At 43.7% G+C, this 24,448-nt stretch overlaps 1 protein-coding gene across 4 annotated transcripts in view; it reads right to left on the bottom strand.

Annotated features, from left to right (window-relative positions):
* Nucleotides 1–10,635: 10,635 nt before the first annotated feature.
* GALNT11 (polypeptide N-acetylgalactosaminyltransferase 11) overlaps nucleotides 10,636–24,448 on the bottom strand; it is an 87,203-nt gene continuing 73,390 nt past the window's right edge. For 3 of the 4 annotated variants that reach the window (XM_025380778.1, XM_025380781.1, XM_025380779.1), the window contains 7 exons: nucleotides 23,793–24,042; nucleotides 21,463–21,580; nucleotides 18,732–18,884; nucleotides 15,308–15,526; nucleotides 13,896–14,000; nucleotides 11,965–12,102; nucleotides 10,636–11,366 (listed from right to left, as the gene is read on the bottom strand). In XM_025380778.1, coding sequence (XP_025236563.1) covers nucleotides 11,235–11,366; nucleotides 11,965–12,102; nucleotides 13,896–14,000; nucleotides 15,308–15,526; nucleotides 18,732–18,884; nucleotides 21,463–21,580; nucleotides 23,793–24,042 — 1,115 coding nt within the window. In that variant the 3' untranslated portion in view covers nucleotides 10,636–11,234. The remainder of the gene's footprint in view (nucleotides 11,367–11,964; nucleotides 12,103–13,895; nucleotides 14,001–15,307; nucleotides 15,527–18,731; nucleotides 18,885–21,462; nucleotides 21,581–23,792; nucleotides 24,043–24,448) is intronic. The other variant, XM_025380780.1, reaches the window with a different exon arrangement.

Here is a 24,448-nt window from a genome sequence, read left to right as displayed (position 1 = left end):
GAGCCTGGAAAGTCAAGGCTGCAATGAGCTGGGATTGTACCACTGCACTCCAGCCTGGGTGACAGAGCAAGTCCTTGTCTCAATTAAAAAATAACTGAAGCCAACTCTTAGGAAACCACAGCTATGCAGTCAGTCATGGCTACAGTGATACTGGTGCATTTTTTATTAGGCTCAGACACAAACACTAAAACGGTCCCACTTCAAATGCCCAGGAACAATACAGACAAATTCCAAAGAATGGGCTATTTACTCTGAACACCATGGAAAGAAAAAAGGCACAAGAGTCTGACTTTATCCTTTGGCCCTGAGCCTAGGGCCATCCTACCCTATTGTAATAGGAAAGGACAGTCTCAACAGCAGACTCAGCAGCACTCCCTCAGCTTCACAGCAATGCAGTAAAGCCCGCGGTGGCCTGTTCCCTGGGGCCCATTGTCACATACGCTGGGAGCAGCTTTGATTTGAAATGAGAAGTGCTACATTTAAAACATTAAAAATTTGAGTATTTCAGTTACAACTATGTAACGAGAGAGACTTACGGTTACCAGAGGCAGAATCATGATGTCTTTAACTGTGTTCAGTAGACTTAACTGTGTTCCTAGACAAGGTGGCCTCAGCACTTCATCCAGCTTTCCAGCTATTGCCTGGGAGGATGCCGCTCCCATCACCGTCTGGCAGAGTTGAAAAATCCTTTCCCAAATATCTAAAGGAATTGGGTAAATGTCAGCAAAGCAAGGTTCTTCTCGTGCGGAGGTGAGTAGACCCACGGTGCCTGTTTGCACAATGTGCTCCGTGCTCTAGCGAAGTGCCCAGCGCCACTCTGAAGTTTCATTTTCTTCCTGCCATGCCATTGACAGCACCGATTTATGTGTAGTTCCTGGAGGTTCAGGATCTTCTAGAATGGAAGCCACGTTCTACTTGCTAGGAGGGTCAGCTGTCTCCTCATCCCTGGTCAGCCACAGCTTTACTCCAGGTCTCTGGGAATCTTGCACCCCAGCCCTGCTTGCTCCTGCGCCCTCAGACCCCATGGTGGGTCCATCGAGCCCTTCAGGGGCCAAGAGATCACTGGGACCCTGTCTCTGGTGCCAGGGTTTTGCCTGTAGCATGTCCCAGCTGGTACTACAGACTCTCCGTCCACTTTGTCTGTCCTGAGGATGCTCCCGCATCCGTCCCAGGTCCAGCACCCTCGTTGCCTAGGGCAGGCCTGCTCGCCACTCCCTATGAGTTCCTGATGCTCTGTTCCTGCAAGGGTTCTAGTTTTTGAAGACACTGCTCCTGGGTCCCAGAAATTCTTTTAACCTAGTTTTTATCCTAACCACAGAAATGTTAAAAAAGTATTCCTTCCTCCTCGATGGCAACCTGACGAAACTTTGCTTCCTGAAGAACAAGTTGATGCAGGCGGACCACACGGGGTGTATGACCTCCTCTCGGGGGAGGCCCCACTCATAGGTGACCCCTCTTCCTTCCACCCCCTTTCCCTCACCCCAGCCCTACTATTCCCACTGCTGCCAACTCCACAGCCTCAACTTTTTGTGTACCTTTTAAATACCAGCACCCCCCCGCCAACACACTTTCCTCAACTCTTGTCATCCTCTGCTCTCGCCACACTGACCTCATCCAAACCTACAACTTCACCCAACATGGTGGGAAAAGAGTTCCAAATGCCTCCCTTCTGAGCTCTGGACCCTGGCATGAGCCTGCAGCCTGCTCACGGAGCCTGCAAAAGCACCACTGCAGAGACTTCATGCTTTTGCTCTTCCCAAGAACGATTCCACCAATCCTTCCTCACTCGGAATGGCAGCTACCCGCTCCCAGGCACCCACACCAGAGCCCCAGGCCATCCTCATGCTCTGCAGCCCGCCTGGCTCAGGGCTTCATCCCAGCAGCCCCAGCCAGGAAGACCCTTCACTTTCAGAACAGAATGACCTGCTATTCCCTGATCCTGGAATGCATGCGCATGCCTCGATGCTTCCTCACTGCTGTGCTTTCTGCCGGGACCTTGTCCATCCCAAGGCCGCCCGGCCTGCTCCAGGAAGTCCTCCCCTCTCACCCGCTGTGGGATTGTGCAGCCCCGTTCTGTGCTTTCTTGGTGCATGAGTCTATCAGAGCATTTCTCACTTTGATTTCTAAGCTTTCCTTTCACCTGAAGGTGGCAATTTTAGCTTGCAACTAGTTCTCCAGCACAATAGAGAGGGCGGGCGGGAGGGCAGAATGCTGAGTGCCAGGTGGTCAACTCCCTCCCCGCAATCTCCCCTGCTCTGCCGGGTCCGGAGGGCTGACCCTTCTGGTCTCCTGGCTGCTGCTTCAGTTCAGCCGGTGGGCGCTGTTGGGGGAGGCCGGGAGGCAGGACAAGGGGCCCTGGGCGTTTCTGCTCCCGCTGTCTGGTGGTGGAGCTGCCTGTGTCTAGGCCCACGGCTCCGGACGCTGCTGCTCACCCCTCAGGCTCAGAGGTGGCAGTGCCCCGAGGCTGCTAACACTGTCACAGGCCCTTCCCTCACAGCTCTTCAAGATGCAGAGATGTGCGCCTTCTCATTTCCCAGCGGGACCCTGACTCAGACAGGAAGGAAGGATTTTTGGAAACACATACTCTTGACAGCGTAAGTTAATATAATGTGTAAAAAATAATGTTTTTTTATTAAAAATCCGTATTTATAAAGAAAAAATGGGGAAGGAGGACAAAAAGGAAACTGAAAGATGTTTAGGGAGTTTACACTTTTTTCTTGTCAATTTTATGGAAAACATTTTCATATCTCTAATGTGAATTACTTTATATTCATAATAATACAGTATTTGGGAGCACTTTGGGATTACTTTTAGGAAAGTGGCAGAAGTAATAGAGTTCCCATACACTCCTCCTCCCGTTCCCCGGATGTTACCTGTGACGCATTTGTCAAAACTAAGAAATGAACATTGGTCCATTGCCGTTAACTAACCTGCAGGCTACTTAGGTTTCACCGGGTTTTCCAATAATGTCCTTTTTCTATTCCAGGATGCGGTCCAGGCACCACGCGGCGTTTAGTCATCACATCCTCTTAGCCTCTTCTGGACACTGGTAATCTGATAGTTTCTCAGATTTGCCTTACTTTTCGTGACCTTGACCAATTCTGATTTGACAGTTTCAATCCTCATTATCTTCAAGTCTTCCTATAATTTAGTATATTTGTCAAAGCTGTTTTCAACATCAGTGTGTGCTAATTCCATCCTTTCATTGCTAGGCCTGTTTGGTTTTATTTAAGACTTTTATTAACAGGTAGTTTTCAGTTTGTTACTTTTTTGAAAAAATCAACTTGTAAACTTTTACGACAAATTAAAAATGAAGTTCTTAAAAAATCTCAACTTGAGCAGATATGAAACAATTTAAAAACCTTTAAAGGCGTATTGAGAAAAACCAGGCTTTTTAAAAAAACACTTTATTACCAAAAAGAGACGTCTTTAGGTAAAAATAATTAAAACCCCATGCCCCACAGATAACGCAGATAGCTCTAGTTATCTGGTCAACAGACAAAAAGCAGGCACTTAAGGTCTTCAGCTCCAATCTTTCATTCATTTCTTCTTGCTGGAATTTCCTAGTTCTTGTTTGATGACTAAACCGGGTGATGGTAGAGATAGCAGCCGGCATTTGCTCGGCCCACCCTGCTCAGCCTGGAGTCAGGAATTCTCAGCTGGTGGATCAGCTGCTTGTGTCTTTGCCATCTTGTGGTTTAGGGTTTTCTGGGCGACTGCGTCAGTAATTGAAATCGTGGCGGCCCCGGTGCTGAGGTGGCTGGTGACCTTGGGTCTCATCTCCTGGATTGTCTTTATCCTCTTCCTCGCTGTCCTCTCCGGGCTGTCTTGGGTGAGGAGGGCCCTGCAGAATCGTGGTCTGTGTCCCCGGTACACTCGCTGCCTCGCTGGTCTCCCTGCTCCCTGGCTGTCACCCCTGCATCTGTCACCCCTGCATCGCTGCTCCCGGCCGCCCGGAGGCTGGAGAACTGCAGCCCCCATGGAGGAAAAGTGGGACTCTGCGGTGGGGCTGGCGTGGTGGGGCCTGGCCTGTGGCAGTGCTGTCTGATCCCTCCTTCTGTTCCCCAGTGAGGATTCTGGTGATTGCGGGGAGGACCCACGTCTGTAGTGGTTACGGTGGCTGCAGGTTTACTGCCTTGACCTGGGTCGCACCAGGCCTTGTAACATTTGCTGCCTCCTCACCCTTTTCTCCTTCAACGTCAGACTCTGCGGCCTTCCCAGCTCTTGCACTGCCAGGGTCCTCCTCCTTCACGGCAGTCTGGTGAAGAAACATCTTCCTTGGTGTGAAACCGTATCTGTTCCTTACCCTGAACCGTTTGTTCCCAAAACCTTTGCTGTGACAACCTTCTTGTCCCCTCCAGCGGGGGTGACGGTGCCTGGGCTCCTCCCAGGGTGTGATGGCAACTAGGCCATGGCGGCGGTGGGGCTGCCCAGGGCTCTCTGGGATCCGCTCCCCGCTCCCAATCGAACTCTCTAGGCCTGTTTAAATCACCTTTTTCTCCTGGTGACGGTTATATTCCTTTTTTTTTTTCTTTTTTTTTTTTTTTTGGAGTCTCACTCTGTTGCCCAGGCTGAAGTGCAGTGGCGTGATCTCGGCTCACTGCAACCTCCGCCTCCTGGGTTCAAGCGATTCTCCCACCTCAGCCTCCCGAGTAGCTGGGATTCCAGGCATGCGCCACCATGCCCAGCTCATTTTATTTTTAGTAGAGATGGGGTTTCACCATGTTGGCCAGGCTGCTCTCAAGGTGATCCGCCTGCCTTGGCCTCCCAAAGTGCTGGGATTCCAGGCGTGAGCCACTGCGCCCAACTGGTTTCTTCCTTTTGAAGCTTGTTCTTGAAGCACTTTTCCAATGAGTCTGACAGCGCCTTTACCCTTGGCCAAGTCCAGCCCCACTCCTAAGGCATGGCCCTTCAGGGAATACCCTGGGCACCCTGAATACTCAGTGGGGCCTGTTACTTGGCTGGTGGCAGCCTCAATGATTTCCATCCCCACCTGATCTTTGGGAGCTGTTTAGTTTATAGTCTCCCAGCCTCGTAAGTTTCCGCAGACAGACTGAAACATAGCCAGACTCCAGGGACCCCTGTGCAGGTTCTGGGCCCTCTCTCTGTTTAGCTCCTTCCTCTCCTTCATCCTCCAATGCAAAATTCCAGCCACCTTAGCCTCCCTGGGAACCACTGGCTGAAGAGGTGCTGCATGTTTTTCTAAGTCTCTAGTTTTTTACTCCAGGAAGACAAGCCCAGATCCCATTACTCCTTCTTGGCCAGGAGCAGAACTTGTGTCTTTTGTTTAAAATGTTTCCTTCTTGTCAAATTCTACCTCTTTAAAGGCCTTATTATTTCTTGGCCCCCATGTTCCTCCTTATCTATTCTTAATTTCTCACACTTCTTGAGTTCTGTCACCACATTCTGGGTTTTCAGATTTGCTCTATTTAGTCCTCTCATGTCACTCTCCTCATGCCTTAAACTCATTTTTGAATCAGTATGTTACAGTTTGGGTCGGTTCTGTGAGCACATCCGTCTGGAGTGCTTTCATTATACAAATGTCATTTAGCTCTTCTTCTTCTTATACTTTGTATGGGACTTGGCCTTGATCCTCTTCTGTTGCTCATCTGGTGGCAACCGAGTTTCTGAACATGGAGGAGCGTGGCTCAGACAGCCTTCCCACGTGGGGGAGCGTGGCTCAGANTGAACATGGAGGAGCGTGGCTCAGACAGCCTTCCCACGTGGGGGAGCGTGGCTCAGACAGCCTTCCCACGTGGGGGAGCGTGGCTCAGACAGCCTTCCCACGTGGGGGAGCGTGGCTCAGACAGCCTTCCCACGTGGGGCAGCACGGCTCAGACAGCCTTCCCAGCCTTGCAAAGCTCCCTCTTCTGTTTTTCCTGCACTGCTAAAGCTACGGTCACTCCTGCCAACGGCTGGCTTCACTTCCCTCTACTTCTCCAAGCTGTGTCTTTCCTTTTTCTTTACTATTATTCACTTACTACTGTTTCTCTATTATCCCTATCTTGCTCAATTTCGACTCCATGCCCTGGCAGTTTCAAGAGTTCAAAGGAACTAGAAGCCTTCATCTCCTAAGCCCTCCCTCCCCCAGGGACGCCTGCTGCTACCCACTGCTGGAGAGGCAGACGACCCCACGGTGTTGGCTGCTCTGACTCCCCAGTTTCCTGCGGCCACCGTTGCCTTTTCCTATCTCCACTCCTCAACACACCATCTGCCTGCAGTTTGCCTGGTCTCGGGCACACAGGTCTCGGGCGTCCAGCTCCTCCTACCCACTTCAGAGAATTCGCAGCTACCTTGCACCTACCTACTTTGAAGATACCATCCATGGGTTTGGGGTTTGTCTGTCTAGTTGCTCTAATTTTATGTGGATGTTGACTGGGCAAAATTTGAAAGCTGTGCTGCCACCTTTTCTGCAATTTCCTGAGAAGCCCCCATGTCGGTCTGTTTTATTTCAGCCATTTTAATGGATGTGAAGTGCCATCCGAATGTCATTTTAATTTGCAGTTCTTTGGTGACCATGATATTGAACACCTTTTCACACACTGAGCTATTTATACTTCTTTGGTGAAGTATCCAAATATTTTGTCCATTTTGAAAATTGGGTTGTCTTTTTAGTATTGAATTTTAAGCACAAACCCTTGAATATAGTTCTGTGGCTTTTTTCATTTTCTCAGTGGTGTCTTGATAAGCAGAAGCTTAATTCTGAAGTTCAATTTGTTAATATTTTATGGCTTTTTTAAAAAAAAGTTTTTTATTAATATGTTGCCCAGGCTGGTCTCTTAACTCGAGCTCAAGCAATCCTCCCAAACTGGCCTCCCAAAGCGTTGGGATTACCGGCATGAACCACCTGTGCCTGGCCTTTTTCTTTTTCAAATAGACAGGTTCTCACTATGTTGACCAGGCTGGTCTGGAAACTTCTGGCTTCAAGCGATTCTCCTGCCTTGGCCTCCCAAACGTGTTGGGATTGCAGGCATGAGCCACCATGCCTGGCCAATGGCTGGCTCTTTAACGAGTGCTTAAGGAATCTTTGCCTACCCTAAAGTCATGAAGATATTCTCCTACATCTTCTTCTAAAAGCTTTATAATTTTAGTTTTTATGTTTAGATCTTAAAATAATGTTTATTGGTGGTACAAGGTGGTAGCAGAGGTGTCACAGGTAATTTTTTGTCCACAGGGATATCAGATTCTTGCAGCACCATGTGTTGTAGTAATTTTCTGTTCCCCACTGCATTGTGTCGGCTCCTATGCTGCAAATCAATTGGCCATGTATGTCTGGGTCTGTTTCTCTTCCACCAATCAATTCATTATCCTTAAGTCAGCAGCATAGTAAGTCTTGAATTAGTGTAAATCCTCCAACTTTATTCTTTTCAAATTATTTTGGCCACTCTTAGGCCTATGCATTTCCATATCAATTTTAAAATTATCAGTTTCCACAAAAAGCATACTGGGATTTTGATTAAAAGTAGCAGTAAATTCATAGATCAAATTGTGGAGAATTAACATCTTATTAACACTGAGTCTTCCAATCATGAATGTAATATAGTTCTCTAATCTTAACTCTTCTCAGCAACGTTTTCTACTTTTCATCATACAAATCTTACACATATTTTGTCATATGTACCCTAAATTCTTATATTTTGGATGCTATTGTAAACTGCAATGGTAATACCATGAACTTCAGTTTTGAGCTGTTTGTTGCCAATATGAAGAACAATTCATTTTTATATTGATTTTTTTTGTGGTCCTGATAAATTCCTTACTATGTCTAATAGTAGTTTTGAAGATGCCCTATGATTTTCTGCATACTTGATCATAGTCTGCAAATAAATACACTTTTACTTCTTCCTTCCTAATGTACATGCCTTTCTTTTTCTTGCTGTATTGCACTGGCTAGGAGAGGTAAAAACAGGTGTCTTTGCCTTGTTCCCAGTCATCTTTCACATTACATGAGGCTAGCTATAGCATCTCCACAGATGCACTTTATGAGGTTGAGGAATTTTCTTTCCATTCCTAGTTCGCTGAGTTTTTATCATAAGTGGGTGTTGAATTCTGTCAATTTTCTACATTTTTTTCCTGCAAGGTCGTATATGCCTTTCCCCTTGTATTACTAACACTGTAAATTATATTAATCAAATCTCCAGTGTTAAACCATCTTTGCATTCCTGGACTAAAACCAATTTGTTCATAATGTATCATCCTTTTTATATGTTGCTGGATTTGATTTGCTAATTTTTATAAGGAAATTTTTCTTCTATATTCATGTAGGATATAAAAATCCTCTGTGCTCTATCTGCTCATCCCTCCCTCCTTCTATTATCTGGGTTCTCCAGAAAAACAGAACCAATAGGATGTACGGAAATATAGAAAGAGATTTATTATGAGGGACTGAGACGCTCTGTGATTTACTGCCTGCAAGCTGGAAGCCCAGGAAAGGCAGTGGTAGTGTTCCAGCCCAAGGCTGAAGGCCTCCTGAGCCAATGATGTAGGTCCTCGTCTGAGTCCAAAGGCCTGAGAGCCAAAACACTGACATCTAGCTCCAAGGAGTGAGCAAGTCCCCCTTCCTTCACCTTTTCGTTCTATTTAGGCTCCCAATGGACTGAGTGGTGCCCACCCGCATTCCTGAGAGCGGATCTTCTTTACCGAGTCTTCTGATTCAAACATAATCTCCTCTGGAAACATCCTCACAGACACTCACAGAAATAATGTCTTACCAGCTACCTGGGCATTCTTTAGCTCAGTCAAGTTGACATCACATTCTCCCATAACCCCTAGCAAGCAGTGATCTTTTTGCCTCTGTGTTTTTGCCTTTTCCAGAATGTCATATAGTTGGAATCATAGCTTTTTCAGATTGGCTTCTTTCACTGAATAATATATTCTTAACATCCCTCCATGACTTTTCAAGGCTTATGGCTTAATTCTTCTTAGCACTGAATGTTCCGTCATCTGAATGTACTATAGTTCATCCATGCATGCACTAAAGGACATCTTGCTTCCAGGTGTTGGCAGTCATGAACACAGCTGCTGTAAAATCCACGTGCAGGCTTCGTGTGGTTTTCAGCTCCTCTGGCTAAACACCAACGAGCGCAACTGCTGGATCACAGGGTACGAGTATGTTTACGAAGAAACTTGCCAAAGTGGCTGTACCACTTTGCACTCCCACCATCAGGGAATCAGAGCTCCTGCCGTTCAGCATCCTTTTTATTATCTGTAGACTCTAGTGCGCTTGCAACTCATTCCTGATGTTAGTAATTTCTTTTTTTTTTTTTTTTGGCTAGAGGTTTATCAATTTTACTGATCTCTCAAATCAGCTTTTAGCTTTATTTTCTCTGTTTCATTCATTTCTGTTCTGGTATTTAATATTTCATTTCTGCCTCTTTGTCTAACTTGCTCTTTTTCTGTTAAGATGGCAGCTAAAGTCATTGAGACTTGTATCCTTTTCTAATATACGTGTTTAATGCTATAAAACCTCCAAGTACTGCTTTAGCTGCATGCCACACACTGTTGTATTTTCATTTTTGGTCAGTTCAAAATAGACTTTTGATTTTTTTCTCTGACCCTTAAGGTACTGGGAAGTGTGCTAGTTTTTAATAATATTTGGAGATTTTCCAAGTGTCTCTTATTGATTTATATTATACTTGGCATGACTTGCTCAATATCCCAGAATATGGTCTATCTCGGTAAATGTTCCATGTATTCTGTTGTTGGGTAGTGTCAATTAGGCCACAACGGTTGACAGTATTGTTCAAGGTTTCTACATTATACTGTTTTTCTGTCTACTTGTTCTATCAGTTATTGAGAGGTGTGTTGAAATCTCTTACTGCAACTGTGGATGGGTGTACTTCTTGCAGTTTTAACAGAACTTCAAAATAAAGGCCACAAAAACTGATAAAACTGGGATTAAGTTGAACCTTTTATTCATGAAATGACACTCTATATCATCTGTAGTAATATTCTCTGTGCTGAAATCTACTTTGTCTAATATATCTATTCAGATGTCTTTCATCTATCTTACCATCCTTCTATTTTTAATGTATTCATAAAGTGAGTTTCTTATAGGCAGCATATAGTTGGATCTTGCATATTTATCTAATCTGCCTTTTAACTGTGGCATTTACATTCATTACACTTAATGTGATTACTGACATTGTTGGATTTCAATCTACCATCTTGCTGCTCTTGTTTTCCGTATGTACCATCCTGGCCTTTGAAATCAAATCACAGATAAAATATTTAGGATGTGGTGCTTAAACTGTTTTGTGGTTCAGATAAAATATCTGAGTGTATACTCTGCAATATGAGACCGTCTCTCCTCTTAAGATGTGGTTTGGGAGGAAAATCCACCTTATATTTCAGAATTGTTAGTATATGCAAGTGATTCCCAAATGTATTATCTCTAATTGAGCTACATCTTCCAAGAGTCTGACCTCTATATCCAACTGCCTGTTGAACAGCTCTCCTGGGTGCTGCACAGGCAACTTTGATGTCCAGTATCTAAGGTCACACAGCTCAAGCTAAGAAACTGGGACGCGTCTTGAGAGGCAGAGGACTCTACCGAGCCTCCTGGGTCATGAGCTGACTCCAAGAGCATGCAACACACCTCAGACGAGAGGCCCCAATACAAGACAAAATATCCTAAATAATCAAAAGGATTTTTTATTTTAAATGTAGATAGTATCATAATTCATCAAAATAATTTATAATACTTAACTGCCTCTTATACTGTCTTATAAATGATGCCTTCTGAAGTTAAAAACATAATGTAGCTTCAGTTCTTTTAGATGATCTACTCACAACATACTAAACAATAATAGTTTTTTTTAGCACTATCTCCTATGAAGTCTAAGAAAGGAAATCATGACAAGTTCCTGATCAGATAAAAACCACTGCATCATTAAAGAAGATTAAAAAGAGGCATAAATAAATCTGAATAGAAATATCCATTTTCCTGGGTTTTATCCTTCTGTACAAGCCCAATTCTAGGGTTAAAATGATATTCTGGTTTGCTTCTATAAGCAAGAAATTCCTTAACAGCAGCTCAGAATAACCTTAATGTCTGGGTGAAACCAACTTCTTCACCTGTGGACACTCAGAGCTCCCATCTCTGTCAGATGCGTGTCACCTCTGCTAACACGCCCAGGCATCTCCGGGAGGACAGGGAAATGTCTTCCTAAAGCCCCAAACTCCACACAGGAGGCAACACCTGATGAAGCACCGCTCCCGCCACAGCATCCACCTTAACCTTCCAAATGCCATTGCTGTGAAGAGGAGCCATCACAGATCGCCATGGCGACAGAGCCCTTCTGACCCAGGGGATCCACCGCTCTCAGGCACTGTCCAACTGACACCTGGTATAGCCGATTGTTTTTCTGGAAAAAAAAAAAAAAGGTAGCAAGAAAAAAAATACTGCCAATTACTGGCAAAATGTGGAAATCCAGAAGAGATATGGAACATTTAAGAATTCAGACTAAGGGATACAATAGTCTCTCTTATCCAAAGATTAGTTTTCTGCTCTTTGTTGCCTGCAGTACAGTACAGTAAGATACTTTCTGACCACAATCACAATTTGTATTATAGTATATTGATTTATTTTTATAGAGAAAACAAACAGGCTGGTGGGCTTTGGCAATCATCCCACCTCAGCCTTCTCAGTGCTGGGATTACAGGTGGGAGCCATTGCACAACCACAGTATGCTGTTGTTTAACTGTTCTGTTCTTTAGAGTTATTGTTGTGAACCTCTTACTGTGCCTAACTGATGAATTTTATCACAGGTATCTCTCTAGAAAAAAAATAGAGTATATACAGGGTTTGTACTGCCTGTGGTTTCAGGCATCCACTCAGGGGGACCACTATACTGCAATCTGAGAAGATCACCCCCAAGGTAGAAAATGAGTTCATCTGCTGCACCCCTCACTCAACCTTGTGGGTCTCTGCACATTCTCCCAACATCACCGAGCACTCCTCACCCCAAAGGTCCACTGCTGGGATCCTCCTGACCCGTGGCATTTCATGAGCCGTGGTGGGTCTGATGAGCGAGTCTCTGACATATCTAGACAAAGGAGACTATTTAAAACCAATTCATGCTCTTCATTATAAATCCAGATCTAGAGAAGAAAAAAAAATTAAATTTAGATAACGAATTTTAAGACTGAACAACATTAATTCCTGGACTGTGTAGGTGATAGAGGAGCCCAACAAGCCTCTGGCTGACCCTCTGGAGACAGAAGGGCACATGGCTGCCATTTTCATTGATTCCTCATCGGTGGGGCAGTTAGGAAGTGCATAGACTGAATCACAGATTATCTTCAGGAACACACCTGGGTGACATGGCAAGTGCAGTGAACACCTCACTCTCCAACATGCGCCATCACTACGCTCAAAAGGAAATCTGTTCTCTTCTGTTCTATTTACTCATTGCTTCAACTGACAGACTCCAAATGGATGTGTGCAGTGTTCACGAACATGAAGACCCTCGATCAGAGTCATAGGGAGCTGTGAGAGAATTTTCTGCAACACTGCTATTGTTTCATAGCCTGTGTGTCCAGTAAGGGACCTATTGGCCACATGCAGCTATTGTACACTTGAAATGTGACTGGTGGCTACAGAATTAGCACAACTAGAAAGTGACAACACAGTACCTTTAGAATAGGATAACTCCATCACCCCAACTTACATTTTCTGGAACAAATATTAGCTCTCATCTCACTGTGACCTACACCACTGAAATGTCACCACAATTTTAATACTTCCACAACACTGCCACCTCTTCTACCCAGAAGCTGCACAGAAATCCCCCCCCCCCTTTTTTTAGATGGGGTCTCAGTCTGTCACAAGGCTGGAGTGCAGTGGCACAATCTTGGCTCACTGTAACCTCTGCCTCCCAGGTTCAACCAATTCTCTCCTGCCTCAGCCTCCGGAGTAGCTGGGATTACAGGCACGCACCACCACACCCAGCTAATTTTTTTTGTATTTTTAGTAGACATGGGGTTTTACCATGTTGGTCAGGGTGGTCTTGAACTCCTGACCTCGTGATCCACCCACCTCAGCCTCCCAAAGTGCTGGAATTACAGGCATGAGCTACCGCGCTGGGCCCCAGAAATCCCTTTTTAACCATGTTTTCAACACATGTATCACCTGAGACAGTGGGCATGAACTCTTCTGGAAGAATGTTTGAAGAAATGTCACAGTATACATTATTTACCAAAAAGTCCAAGTGGCTTTTGTTTGTTTTTTCTGAGTGACACCAACCCACCACTAAAATAAAAATGAGACACTACAGTTTATGAGATTAGACTGCTGTTACATTATGCTATTTTATCAGACACAAACGAGTTTGAAATTGCTGTTCTCAATTGAAGTCCAAGTTATTTGCTGATTTTTAGGCCCATTTTAATATTATTTAGGAGACATACATAAGCTGAAATTAAATTATGTGAATGGAATGAACTGAAACTCTGTAGTGCTTCCCTTGGCCATTTCTAACAAATTCCTATGGCTCGTAAGTCACAAGTTATTCCCTATAATATTAGAAAGTACAAATAATGGTGTAAACAATTAAAATGTTCCATGACAATGAGCGGAGGTAGGAAAAACATACAAAGAAGACGAAAGTAGCCAACTGAGGTGTCATCTAAGGCCACTCTCATCCTTTTAACCCATCTATGCCGAAGGCTGTAATTTTTTTCGGTGAAAAATCAGACCCTGGCGATGACCTTGAGCAGTAGGATACAGATAAGCCCCATAAGCTTAGTGTTCCAATAACGGAACACTACGCATAAATGTGTTAAGAAAAGCCAGAATAGTAGACACTGATGTCCTCAGGAGTGACTGCCAGCAGCTTCCCTTCATTGGAAGCCACCTTGCAGGCACTGGCTGTGAGCTCTGAGGCCTCACTCACCTGATTTGGGTCACTGTAGTCACAGGCCTTAAGCACCACGAGGCCTCCCTTCTGACTTGGGCGGCCCTGGGCCACCAGGCATTTGTTGGTCTGGAGGTGATAGAGCTGTAAAAGAAGGCACTCAGCTCAGAATGCGGGAAGCAATCCCAGAGACGCCTCCCAAGCCTGGAGGTGGTTCCAGGCGAAATGTGAAAGGTTATTCTGGAGGTACGAATTCCAAGATATGCATTTTTAATTCCTAAGTTCTAGCCTCAGAACACAGGAGCATCAAGATAGACAAAAGTTACAACTCCAAAAGTTATTAGCAATTTTAACATGCAGGCAGTGTCAGCTAGGAATTCTAGCTGCATATACATGTTCACTAATCTATAGCAGATGAAGGAAATTAAAATGTCATCCCTGCCCTAAAGAACTTTCAAATGAAGTCAGGGATATAAGAACAACATGTGTAAAAAAGTACACAATGAAAAGAAATATGCAGACTACACTGGAGATACACAGATGACAACTATCGCAGAACTGTGAGGGCGAGACAAACAGCAAGAAGTAATAATGGTAAGGGATCAACTACATGGGCACACACTGCTCTCTTTTACTTAGAGAAAATACCTAATACTAAACATCTTGATGCTGGGTTTTTGTTTTATTTTTGTTTTTGTTTTTTTGTCTTCTTATAGAGTAGAGAGAAGAGGAAGGGGAAAAGCTCTAGGCTTCCTCCTAGCCACTGAGGGAGAGTTGGCACTGTTCTGGCAGAAGTGCCTTCTTCATAAAAGAAGGGACACTGGGCAACACAGACAGTAGATGCCCTTAGCTTTTAGAAGCCAACTCTAAGAGATGACTCAGGAGAAAGGGATGATTTTCTGGCCGGATCCCTGTGACTATATAACTGTAATGAGTTTAAGACACAAAGACAGCTAAGGAAATGTGGTTGATGAATGTGCTTTCTACTGAGCTCAGGTGACTTCTGGGAACACCAGACGTGAAATCCCACCCCATTCCCCCACTCTGGCCCTCACTACCACCTCCGCACTATCTGTGACTTGGTTCCCAGAACTAAGAGCAAACAGCAGATCCCTGCCCCATGCTCCACTTGTTTTCCTTTTTGGCCTGTCCTCTGACAATTCCATGGCCTCTGTCCAGGGTGTATTCCCATGTGCCTCTGCACTCTTGGAAACTGTCACATAACTTAGCCTCACAGAAGGCAACTATGCCGGCAAGGCAAGGATCTACACTTGAGGTCCTACACTTGCGTAGAGGAAGTTCTCATAAACAGAATATAATGAAAGGCAAGCTGAAGTCTGTCATTAGACTCTGTTAAATCCACAGTGTCATCTGTTATGGCTTATGGACACTTCAAAACTTTTCATATCAAACCCTTTTCATAAGACACCTGGAAAAGACTGCTTTCTTACCCTTCCACGTTGAAGGACTTTCGGTCGTTTTGGCCCTCTGTTGACAAAAATGGGTTGTTGGGGTTTGGCGTGGGGCCCAGATATCTGCATCTCTGGGTATATATTATCCAAATACCATTTAAATGATTTACAACCCAACTTCTTTCTCAATTCAACACGCTCACTGATATTTCCATAGCTTTTCGTCTTCAGGTCAGGTCTTAAGGAAAAATACTGCTCCTGAATTTTAAAAAAGTAAAAATAAGAAAATCAAATTTTTTGCTAAAAATGATTATACAATGATATAGATATTTTTTACACGATGAAGTCCATTACTAACAATGATGATAACATGTACCTTAAACTGTATCTGAGAATCACTGAAACAGGCGTATATATGAGATCAGTGGGTCTCAAACTCATGAGTCTCAGTAATCGATGTTCTTAAAAATTACGGAAAACTCCCAGGAGGGTCTGCGTGTGTGGGCTGTGTCTGTTCATATTTATCATACAGAAATTAAAACAGAGAAACCTACAAATTATTAATTCCTTAAAATAATTAAAAACTCATTACAAACACAAGATTTAGTGAGAACAGTGACATTGCTTTATATTTTTGCAACCTTTTTGCTGGCTGGCTGGCTTAAAACAAGTCAGCTAAATTCTCACATCTGCCTTTAGCCTGCTGCTGTGTGTTGTTTTGGTTAAATATATGTATTTTTAAAATTACAACCTATATATAATTATGGGGTTAACACTACTCCAAAATTCAATAACTTTTGAAGTTTAGTTACAACGCGGAATATGAAATCATACTAAGATTTGTACACGGTTGCATTAAAATGTACTGGTCTATCAGCTGGGCATGGTGGCTCACACTTGTAATCCCAGCACTTTGGGAGGCCAAGGCAGGCAGGTCACTTTAGGTCAGGAGTTTGAGACCAGCCTGGCCAACATGGTGAAACCCCCTCTCTATGAAAAAAATAGAAAAATTAGTTGGGCACGGTGGCGCATGCCTGTAATCCCAGCTACTTGGGGGCTGAGGCTGCAGAATCACTTGAACCCGGGAGGTGGAGGTTGCAGTGAACTGAGATTGTGCAAAATTTTATATATATATATATATATATATATATATATAAAACCACTGATCTCCTCAGTAAAGAAATTTTTTTTTTTTTTTTTGAGATGAAGTTTCACTCTTGTTGCCCAGGTGGAGTACAATGGCACGATCTCAGCACACCACAACCTCCACCTCCTGGGTTCAAGCCATTCTCCTGCATTAGACTCCTGAGTAGCTGGGATTACGGACACGCACCACCACACCCGGCTAATTTTGTATTTTTAGTAGAGACGGGGTTTCTCCATGTTGGTCAGGCTGGTCTCGAACTCCCGACCTGAGGTGATCCTCCTGCCTCGGCCTCACAAAGTGCTGGGATTACAGGCATGAGCCACCGTACCCGGCCAAGTAAAATTTTTAAGTACTAGGAAGCTGTCAAGCTCCTGGTGGTAAATGTAAGTTTTTCAAATTCTAATTTTCACTTGAGAGCTTGAATTTTATCATTTGCAACAAATACTGTCAGTTGTTTTCATTTTCATTATTTAGTTCGTTTTACCCTAATATGAGTAATTATGGTTTGTGAGTCAGTCAGTCTTAACACATAAAAAGAGCGTTCCTGGAAAGCAGTGGCTAGCTCCGCCCACAACCCAAACAGCCACACAAGTGTTTTTCCTTGAACCAACCACGGTACTTCAGTACGCAGCAGAAGTGCGTTCTGTGTCAGCATGCGTACTCACACAGGATACTAAAAAGGCACACTGAGATTTACTAAAATGATTATTATATCAATGACATTCAGAAATGAAACTGGCCTTTGTCTTCTGAGTGAGTGCTGGTGAAGAATGCAGTGACTACAGTATAACTGGGTGATGATGCCTCGATTTATGCTAAGGCACTAGCCACTTTACTCGCCTGATTTTACATACTCAGTGCAATGTCAACATGGTCAAAGAGGCAAATACTGTATTAACCTCTGAAAATGATTTTAAACTGGCAGACCTCCTCAGAGAGTGGCTAGGACTGGGACCATGTGTTGAGAACTATGGTAGCCAGTGATGGTTCAGAGATAAGCATGGAATTAGACCTGAAAGTCTGGTCAAGGAGGGAGAAGGGAGATAAACAGTGCTACAGAAGAAACACCGTGGAGTCCCGACTGCCAAACACAGCGCACCGCTCTGTCCCTCTCACTCCAGCACACACTACAGGTCTCTGTTTACATTTTCCTCACGGTGTGAAACATTACTGTGCACTCCCTTATTCATCTTTTATCCCTCAAAAACCTAACACAGAGCCTGGCATACAGGAGGTGCACAACAAATGTTTAAAAAATAACTACACAAATACAGCAGCAGCCGGGCGTGGTGGTTCACGCCTGTAATCCCAGCACTTTGGGAGGCCAAGGCTGGCAGATCATCTGAGGTCATGAATTCGAGACCACGCTGACCAAAATGATGAAACCCCATCTGTACTAAAAAAAACCAAAGCAGCCAGGAATGGTGGCACACAGCTGTAATCCCAGGTACTCGGGAGGCCAAGGCTGAGGCAGGAGAATCACTTGAACCCAGGAGGTGGAGGTTACGGTGAGCCGAGATTGCACCACTGAACTTCAGCCTGGGCAACAAGAGTGAAACTCCGTCTCAAAAAAAAAAAAAAATTCACAGCAGCATTTGTCATAACAGTCAAAAGTGGAAACGGGCCAGGCGTGATGGCTCATATCTATAATCCCAGCACTTTGGGGAGGCCAAGGCAGGTGGATCGCCTGAGCTCAGGAATTTCACACCAGCCTGGGTAACACGGCAAAACCCCATCTCCACCAAAATACACAAATTAGTCGGGCATGGTGGCGTGCATCTGCGGTCCCTAGGGAGCTGAAGTGGGAGGATCACTTGATCCTGGGAGGCGGAGGGTGCGGTGAGCCAAAATCACGCCACTGTACTCCAGACTGGGTGATAGAGTGAGACTCTGTCTCAAAAAAAAAAAAAGTGGAAAAAACCTAAATGTTGATCAGCTGGATGGATAAAGTAAAATGTGATCTGTTCATACAATGGAATATGATTTGGCAATGAAAAGGAATGCAGACACATACATGGTGCGGCACAGACAAACCCGAAAACGCTGTGCTCAACTGAAGAAGCCAGATGGAAAAGACCACGTGGTTTATGATTCCATTTGTATGAGTAGACACAAAATTACAAGAGTCAGATTAGAACCAAAAAGAAGTGAAGTACTAGGTGAAGAGGGTGGGGGGAAACTAGAAAGAGTCGGCCCTAAGGTGAAGGTTAACCAAGAGAAATATGCCAGAGTGAAAAGTAAAGCAACCAAAGCTATCACTAGGCCAGTCACTACTGGCCTATCATTCATCCTTCTAAACAAGAAATTTCATCTCACCTTGTATTCATCCAACCAGACATGTGCCAGCCTCAAAGAGTTGTGTGTCATGGTGTCCTGGCCTTCAGGAGATCCATATGGTCGCCTTTTTCGGAAAATGTGTCCTACTCTAGAGCAAGGGATGATGAAAAGCTTACCGCCACACATCCAGATCTGGTCAGAAGCAAAAACACGTGTGAACAGTTGCCTCATGTTATTGTGAAACCAAGGTATGAATTTTCAATGAAATTAATCTTTATTCAATAGGTGTTTATGAAACTTGGCAAGATATTTACATCTCATTAGATACAAATATTCAAATAGAAGAAAATGAGAAGGTACACATTGTTAAAAATTACCTGTCTTTATCATTACAAGGAACTGAATTCTAAAACAACGCACATAGTAAGCATTTACTACCATGTGTCTGAAATTGCACTTACCCAACTCTGTCGCTTTAACAGATCAAGAGACTTGATGTTAGGCACTTAAGGACAAGAAGTGCTTATTACCTGGTCTTCTCATTTCAGTTTCACAGGTACTTGCTTATACAATGCATATTCTTTTTTAGAAAACAGATTTTTAAATATAAAATATATAGAATAACTCCAGATTAAGATTCAAAAGACGTTAGCTCTGGTCTAAATTCTGTCCTTGACTATCTGAATTACTTTGGAGTTAAGTTTGTTTTTGTGGGACTTGATTACCTTATTAAAAAAATAAATAAATAAAAGAGACTGAACTTTTAATAATAAAATCTATTAAATAAGAGGCACAACAAAATCTATTACACCTTTAACCCTAACATTCTAAAACTTACAGAATGAAAACCTGCTTTTTTTGTTGTTGTTGTTGTTGTCGAGACACAGCCTTGCTCTTGTCCCCCAGGCTAGAGTGCAGTGGCACTTGGCTCACTGCAACCTCTGTCTCCCAGGTTCAAGCGATTCTCCTGCCTCGGCCTCCCGAGTAGCTGGGATTACAGGCACCCACCACCACACCCAGCTAATTTTTTTGTATTTTTAGTAGAGACGGGGTTTCACCATGTTGGCCAGGCTGGTCTTGAACTCCTGACCTCAGGATCAGCCCGCCTTGGCCTCCCAAAGTGCTGGGATTATGGGCGTGAGCCACCACAGACCCAGCCAAAACCTGCTTTTTAGAAATACTATAGTCAATACATTTGCGGAAATACAAAAGGACATATGAACAAGTATCATGGTATTATCTGATAGGGATTCTGCTAACTGGACTAGGAGATGGTTGGGAGAAATACTGGGATATCTGCTTGGAAGGAGAAGTCTCAGCTCTCCCCTTGCCCTCTTTCTGCCTTTTCCAAAGACTGTCTGCACCATGGTCCTCTGAGCCACAGACCCCACCTACACTGTTACCTTTCAAACCTAAGCAATTGGAGAAGATAGATAATGCAAGGTGGGTTTCTTCCTCAGGACAGGGGTACCTGTATACACAAAGGACTTAGTAAGCTATACACGGTGTGACGGTATAAGGCAGCATCGAACTGAGCTGTTTCTGAAAGTACAATGGGAAGCTATTAATTTTTCCAAGAGAACAGGTATGAACTAGGATGGTCTTAGGCCTTAGGGAAATCTGGTCACCCTGACTATATGTATCTGGTAGTATCAATAAAATAAACCAACAAAAAAAGAACAAACCTTTAAATTAGCACACTAAAACATTCTAAATTTATATCCAACCATTCTTTACAATACTTTTTATAATTTAAATATATATATACACACACACACACACACACACATATACATACACAGAGTGGAATAACAGATACTGGAGACTCTAAAAGGTGGGAGGGGAGTGAGGGATGAAGTACCACCTATTGGGTACAATGTCCATTATTCCGGTGATGAGTGCACTAAAAGTCAGACTTTACCACCACACACTATGCACTTGTACCTCTAAATCCACAGAAACAGACTAGGTACAGTGGCTCACGCCTATAATCCTAACACCTTGGGAAGTCAAGGCAGGAGGATTGCTTGAGTCCAGGAGTTCAAGACCAGCCTGGGCAACATAGCGAGACTCGCATCTCTACAAAAAATAGAAAATTAGCCAGGTGTGGTGACATGCGCCTCTACTCCCAGCTACTTAGGAGGCTGAGAGGTGGGAGGGTTGCTTGAGCCCAGAGTTCAAGGCTGCAGTGAGCCACTGTGTTCATGCCACTCTACTCCAACCTGGGCAGCAGAGCAAAACCTTGTCTCAAAAAAAAAAATATGAATAAATATATGGCTTCTTACATGCTTTTTCATTTTGTTGTTGTTTTCCTAGTCAATGGATCAACATGTACACTTCTGACGCTTCGAATAGATATTATCCATATCACAGATTCTGGCAAGGTAGCATTCATTAAGGACAATTTGTCAATAAAGATAATCATGGAGCACTCTGGGAGGCCAAGGCAGGAGGATCACTTGAGCCCAAGAGTTCAACACCAGCCTGGGCAACACAGTGAGACCCCATCTCTACAAAAAATAGAAAAACTATAGGCATGTGCCTGCAGTCCCAGCTAATCAGGAGGCTGAGACAAGAGGATCGCTTGAGCCCAGGAGGTCAAGGCTGCAGTGAGCTATGATCACACCACTGCACTCCAGCCTAGGCGGCAGAGAAAGACCCTATCTCAAAAAATATAATAATCAAGGAGAACATAAAGAAAATATGAGATCATGGATGAAAATCATATTCCACTACACACAGTTATTAATTGAGCATGCAAAAAAATTACCCGAAATGATATTTCCAAGTTTTCTCCTCCCCAGATATCCATGCCACTATCATACTGTCCAAGTTCATGGAAATACTGTCTGTTCATGGCAAACAAACCTCCAGCCATTGTTGGTGACCTCGAAAAAGGAAAACAATTACTGTACTCATTCCACATAGTCAGTTATCTTACCTACTACTTTTGTTTAAAATACTCAGTGTCATTTTGGAACATAACTAATAAAAATTGAATTAATGATTATGAAACATGTTATCCAGTATCAGAGAATGAGCCAGGCCATACAACTGAATTTTCTAGATTGCTAATAATATGCTAGTATCTGGCATACGAAGGCTACTTTTCTAAGTCTCAGAGGTTCTTTTCCTATTATAACCATTTCTGATAGAAAGCCACCTGATATGGTCATTCCTTCTGACAATCTGGCAGAGCCTTGGGGATCAAAACTGGGCTCTAAGGTCCACCAAGGAGAGACCTGACAAACATCACACATTGGGAGTTGGACTCACACGTTAGACCAGTGGCTCTCAACTGGGATGACTGTGTCCCCAACGGTCATTTCATAATGTTGAGAGCATTTTTAGCTGTCACGTCTTGATGTGTTTGTGTGGCAGGGTGCTCCCAGAATCTGGGCTGAGGTCAGGGATTCTGCTACCTATCCTAAAATGCACAAGAGGGCCCCTACAACAAAGAATTATCTGGCCCAAAATGTCAGTAGTGCCAAGGCTGAGAAGCGCTGTGCTGGACTGAGAAAAGCCGCAGACTGGTCCTCTCAGGGACTCGAGCTAGCTTCCAGTCCGCTCACTTCCTAAAACTAGACAGAGGGGAGTGTGGATTCTAGTGGCCCAAGCTGCCTGCAGAAGAGAAGCAAAATTATCTCTGCAGGGAAAAAACATCATCCCAGGTATGAATGTATTTCTATAATTTTTCATACATCATGTCTGGCACTAAGCAAAAATAAATAAGCAACAAATAAATAACCAGGCAAATGGGAAGATCAAATCATATGAAAGCAAAATGAGAGAAACAACATACAACAGAAACAGATACGCAGGGGTTTCAAATATGGAATCATCAAGCAAAGACTTTAATTGCTCAGTATATTCAAAGAAAAAGACAAGGCAGAATTCGGCAGCAAATTAGTTACTTCAAAAAAGTAACCATGTTTATACATATCCAAAAAACACTTTTTAAAAACAAGACCAAAAAAATGTAAGCAGCCAATGAGAAAGAGATTATCTTAAGGGAAGCAAAGTAAGACTAACAACGCTGACTTCCTGTCTGAAATGGTGAATGCCAGAATGTTCTTGAATGATGCCTTCAAACGCTGAAAGAACATGCATGTCTGCCACCGCCAACCTAGAACTGGATATTGAGTAACATGTTGTTCAAAACAATGCTGAAACACAAGGACATTTTCGGAAAAACAGAGGACTAATCACTAGGAGGTCCAACTAAAGGAACGACTAAGAGTGTTCTTCAGCCAGGACGAGAGCAATCCCGGATAGAGCCTGCAGCTGCAGAAGGAACAGGGTAACATAAAGGGGAGATACTTGGGCAAGCCTGTGTGAATACTGCTATGTAAGAAATGGCTTCTGGGTTTTAAATTATGTGGACAGCAACAATAACAAGTAAATTGGGGGAAAAATAACTGAAATGTGAACATTCTGAGATCCTGGCATTGTTTGGAGAAAGTACCAATTTTGATCACACTCTGGCAAATCAAGAACAAATGTTGCATTCTTTAAAAAGTTAAAATACAGGCAAACCTCTCTGAATTCAATCTACATAAGAAATTTTTAAAGAAAACAAAAATAAGAAAGAAAAAAGCAGATTTATATTACAGAAGATGAAACACAGATAAGAACATAAAATAATTCCTGTACTATGACTTTAATAATTATACTAGCAGGAATACAACTTCAAAACCCTAATGGAAGCAAAGGCTACACATTAATGTTTTCCACAGCATCACTCAGGTTACCAAACAACTGAAGGTAAGTTAGTGAACAATAAATACACCACGGTGTTTGACATACCAAGAGCAAACACCACATGGGCCCTCCCAGGGCTTCCTCTGCAATGGTGGCGTGGTCTGTCTGCCTTTCTCACAAGGCTCTAAGTCCTTGAGGGGACATATAGTATCTTACTCATCAATCTTTCCTTAGGACTTGGCAGACTGCATACAATTCAATACATACTCAAGAATTTTTTAATGTACAAATTAAGTCAACACTTTTGCTCCTTACAAAGGAGGAATTATCTTTAATATCATTTTTTTCTCTTGTAAGGAAGCACTGGTAGGAATTTTTCAAACAAAGGGGTGATCTTACTTTATTGGTGCAGTGGCTCCCTCCGCTCCTCCTAGCTCAGAAAGAGGGACAAGATCCCATTTGAAGTGCAGCCCCCAGTTGAACCCTCCGCGGACGACAGGGGACGAGCTGTAGGCCAGGGTGTCGGCGCTGATGATGTCGATCACTGGGCACACCACAGTATGCCGGTCCTCACGGATGGCGGCCAGCAAGGGCTGCAGCCACATCATATTCACTTCACAGTGGCTGTCCAGGAACACAAGGACTTCTCCTGGGGAGGAAACAACAGAGGCTCAGGAGAGTGTTGCAACACTCAATTTAGGCACAGCCACCCGTCCAATGGGATGATGCAGTGACACAGCATGAAACACGACTGCCACCCTGCCAGCCCCAGACGGCTTAACTGCTGCACCACACTTCGCTGCTGATGGTCAGCAAGGACGTCCCTCAGCCAGTAATGCTGCGAGCAGTGTCCTGCTGCAGTTGAGGGACCCATACAAATCACAGGCGCGCCTCTTGAGAAAACGGACAGGCAATTCACCCTCTTCAGGAAACGGAGTCAGTCTCACAGGAACAAGTCAACTCTCTGGAAGGCCAGATATTGAGTATTTCAAGATGTTTTGGTGCCACGACAGTGGCCAGTTGTGCAGATATTTTTATTACAATTATTTTAATAA

The sequence above is a fragment of the Theropithecus gelada genome, chromosome 3, assembly GCF_003255815.1.
Source record: "Theropithecus gelada isolate Dixy chromosome 3, Tgel_1.0, whole genome shotgun sequence".
In the NCBI taxonomy this organism is placed as follows: domain Eukaryota; kingdom Metazoa; phylum Chordata; class Mammalia; order Primates; family Cercopithecidae; genus Theropithecus; species Theropithecus gelada.
This window is presented reverse-complemented; position numbering and strand designations above follow the sequence as displayed.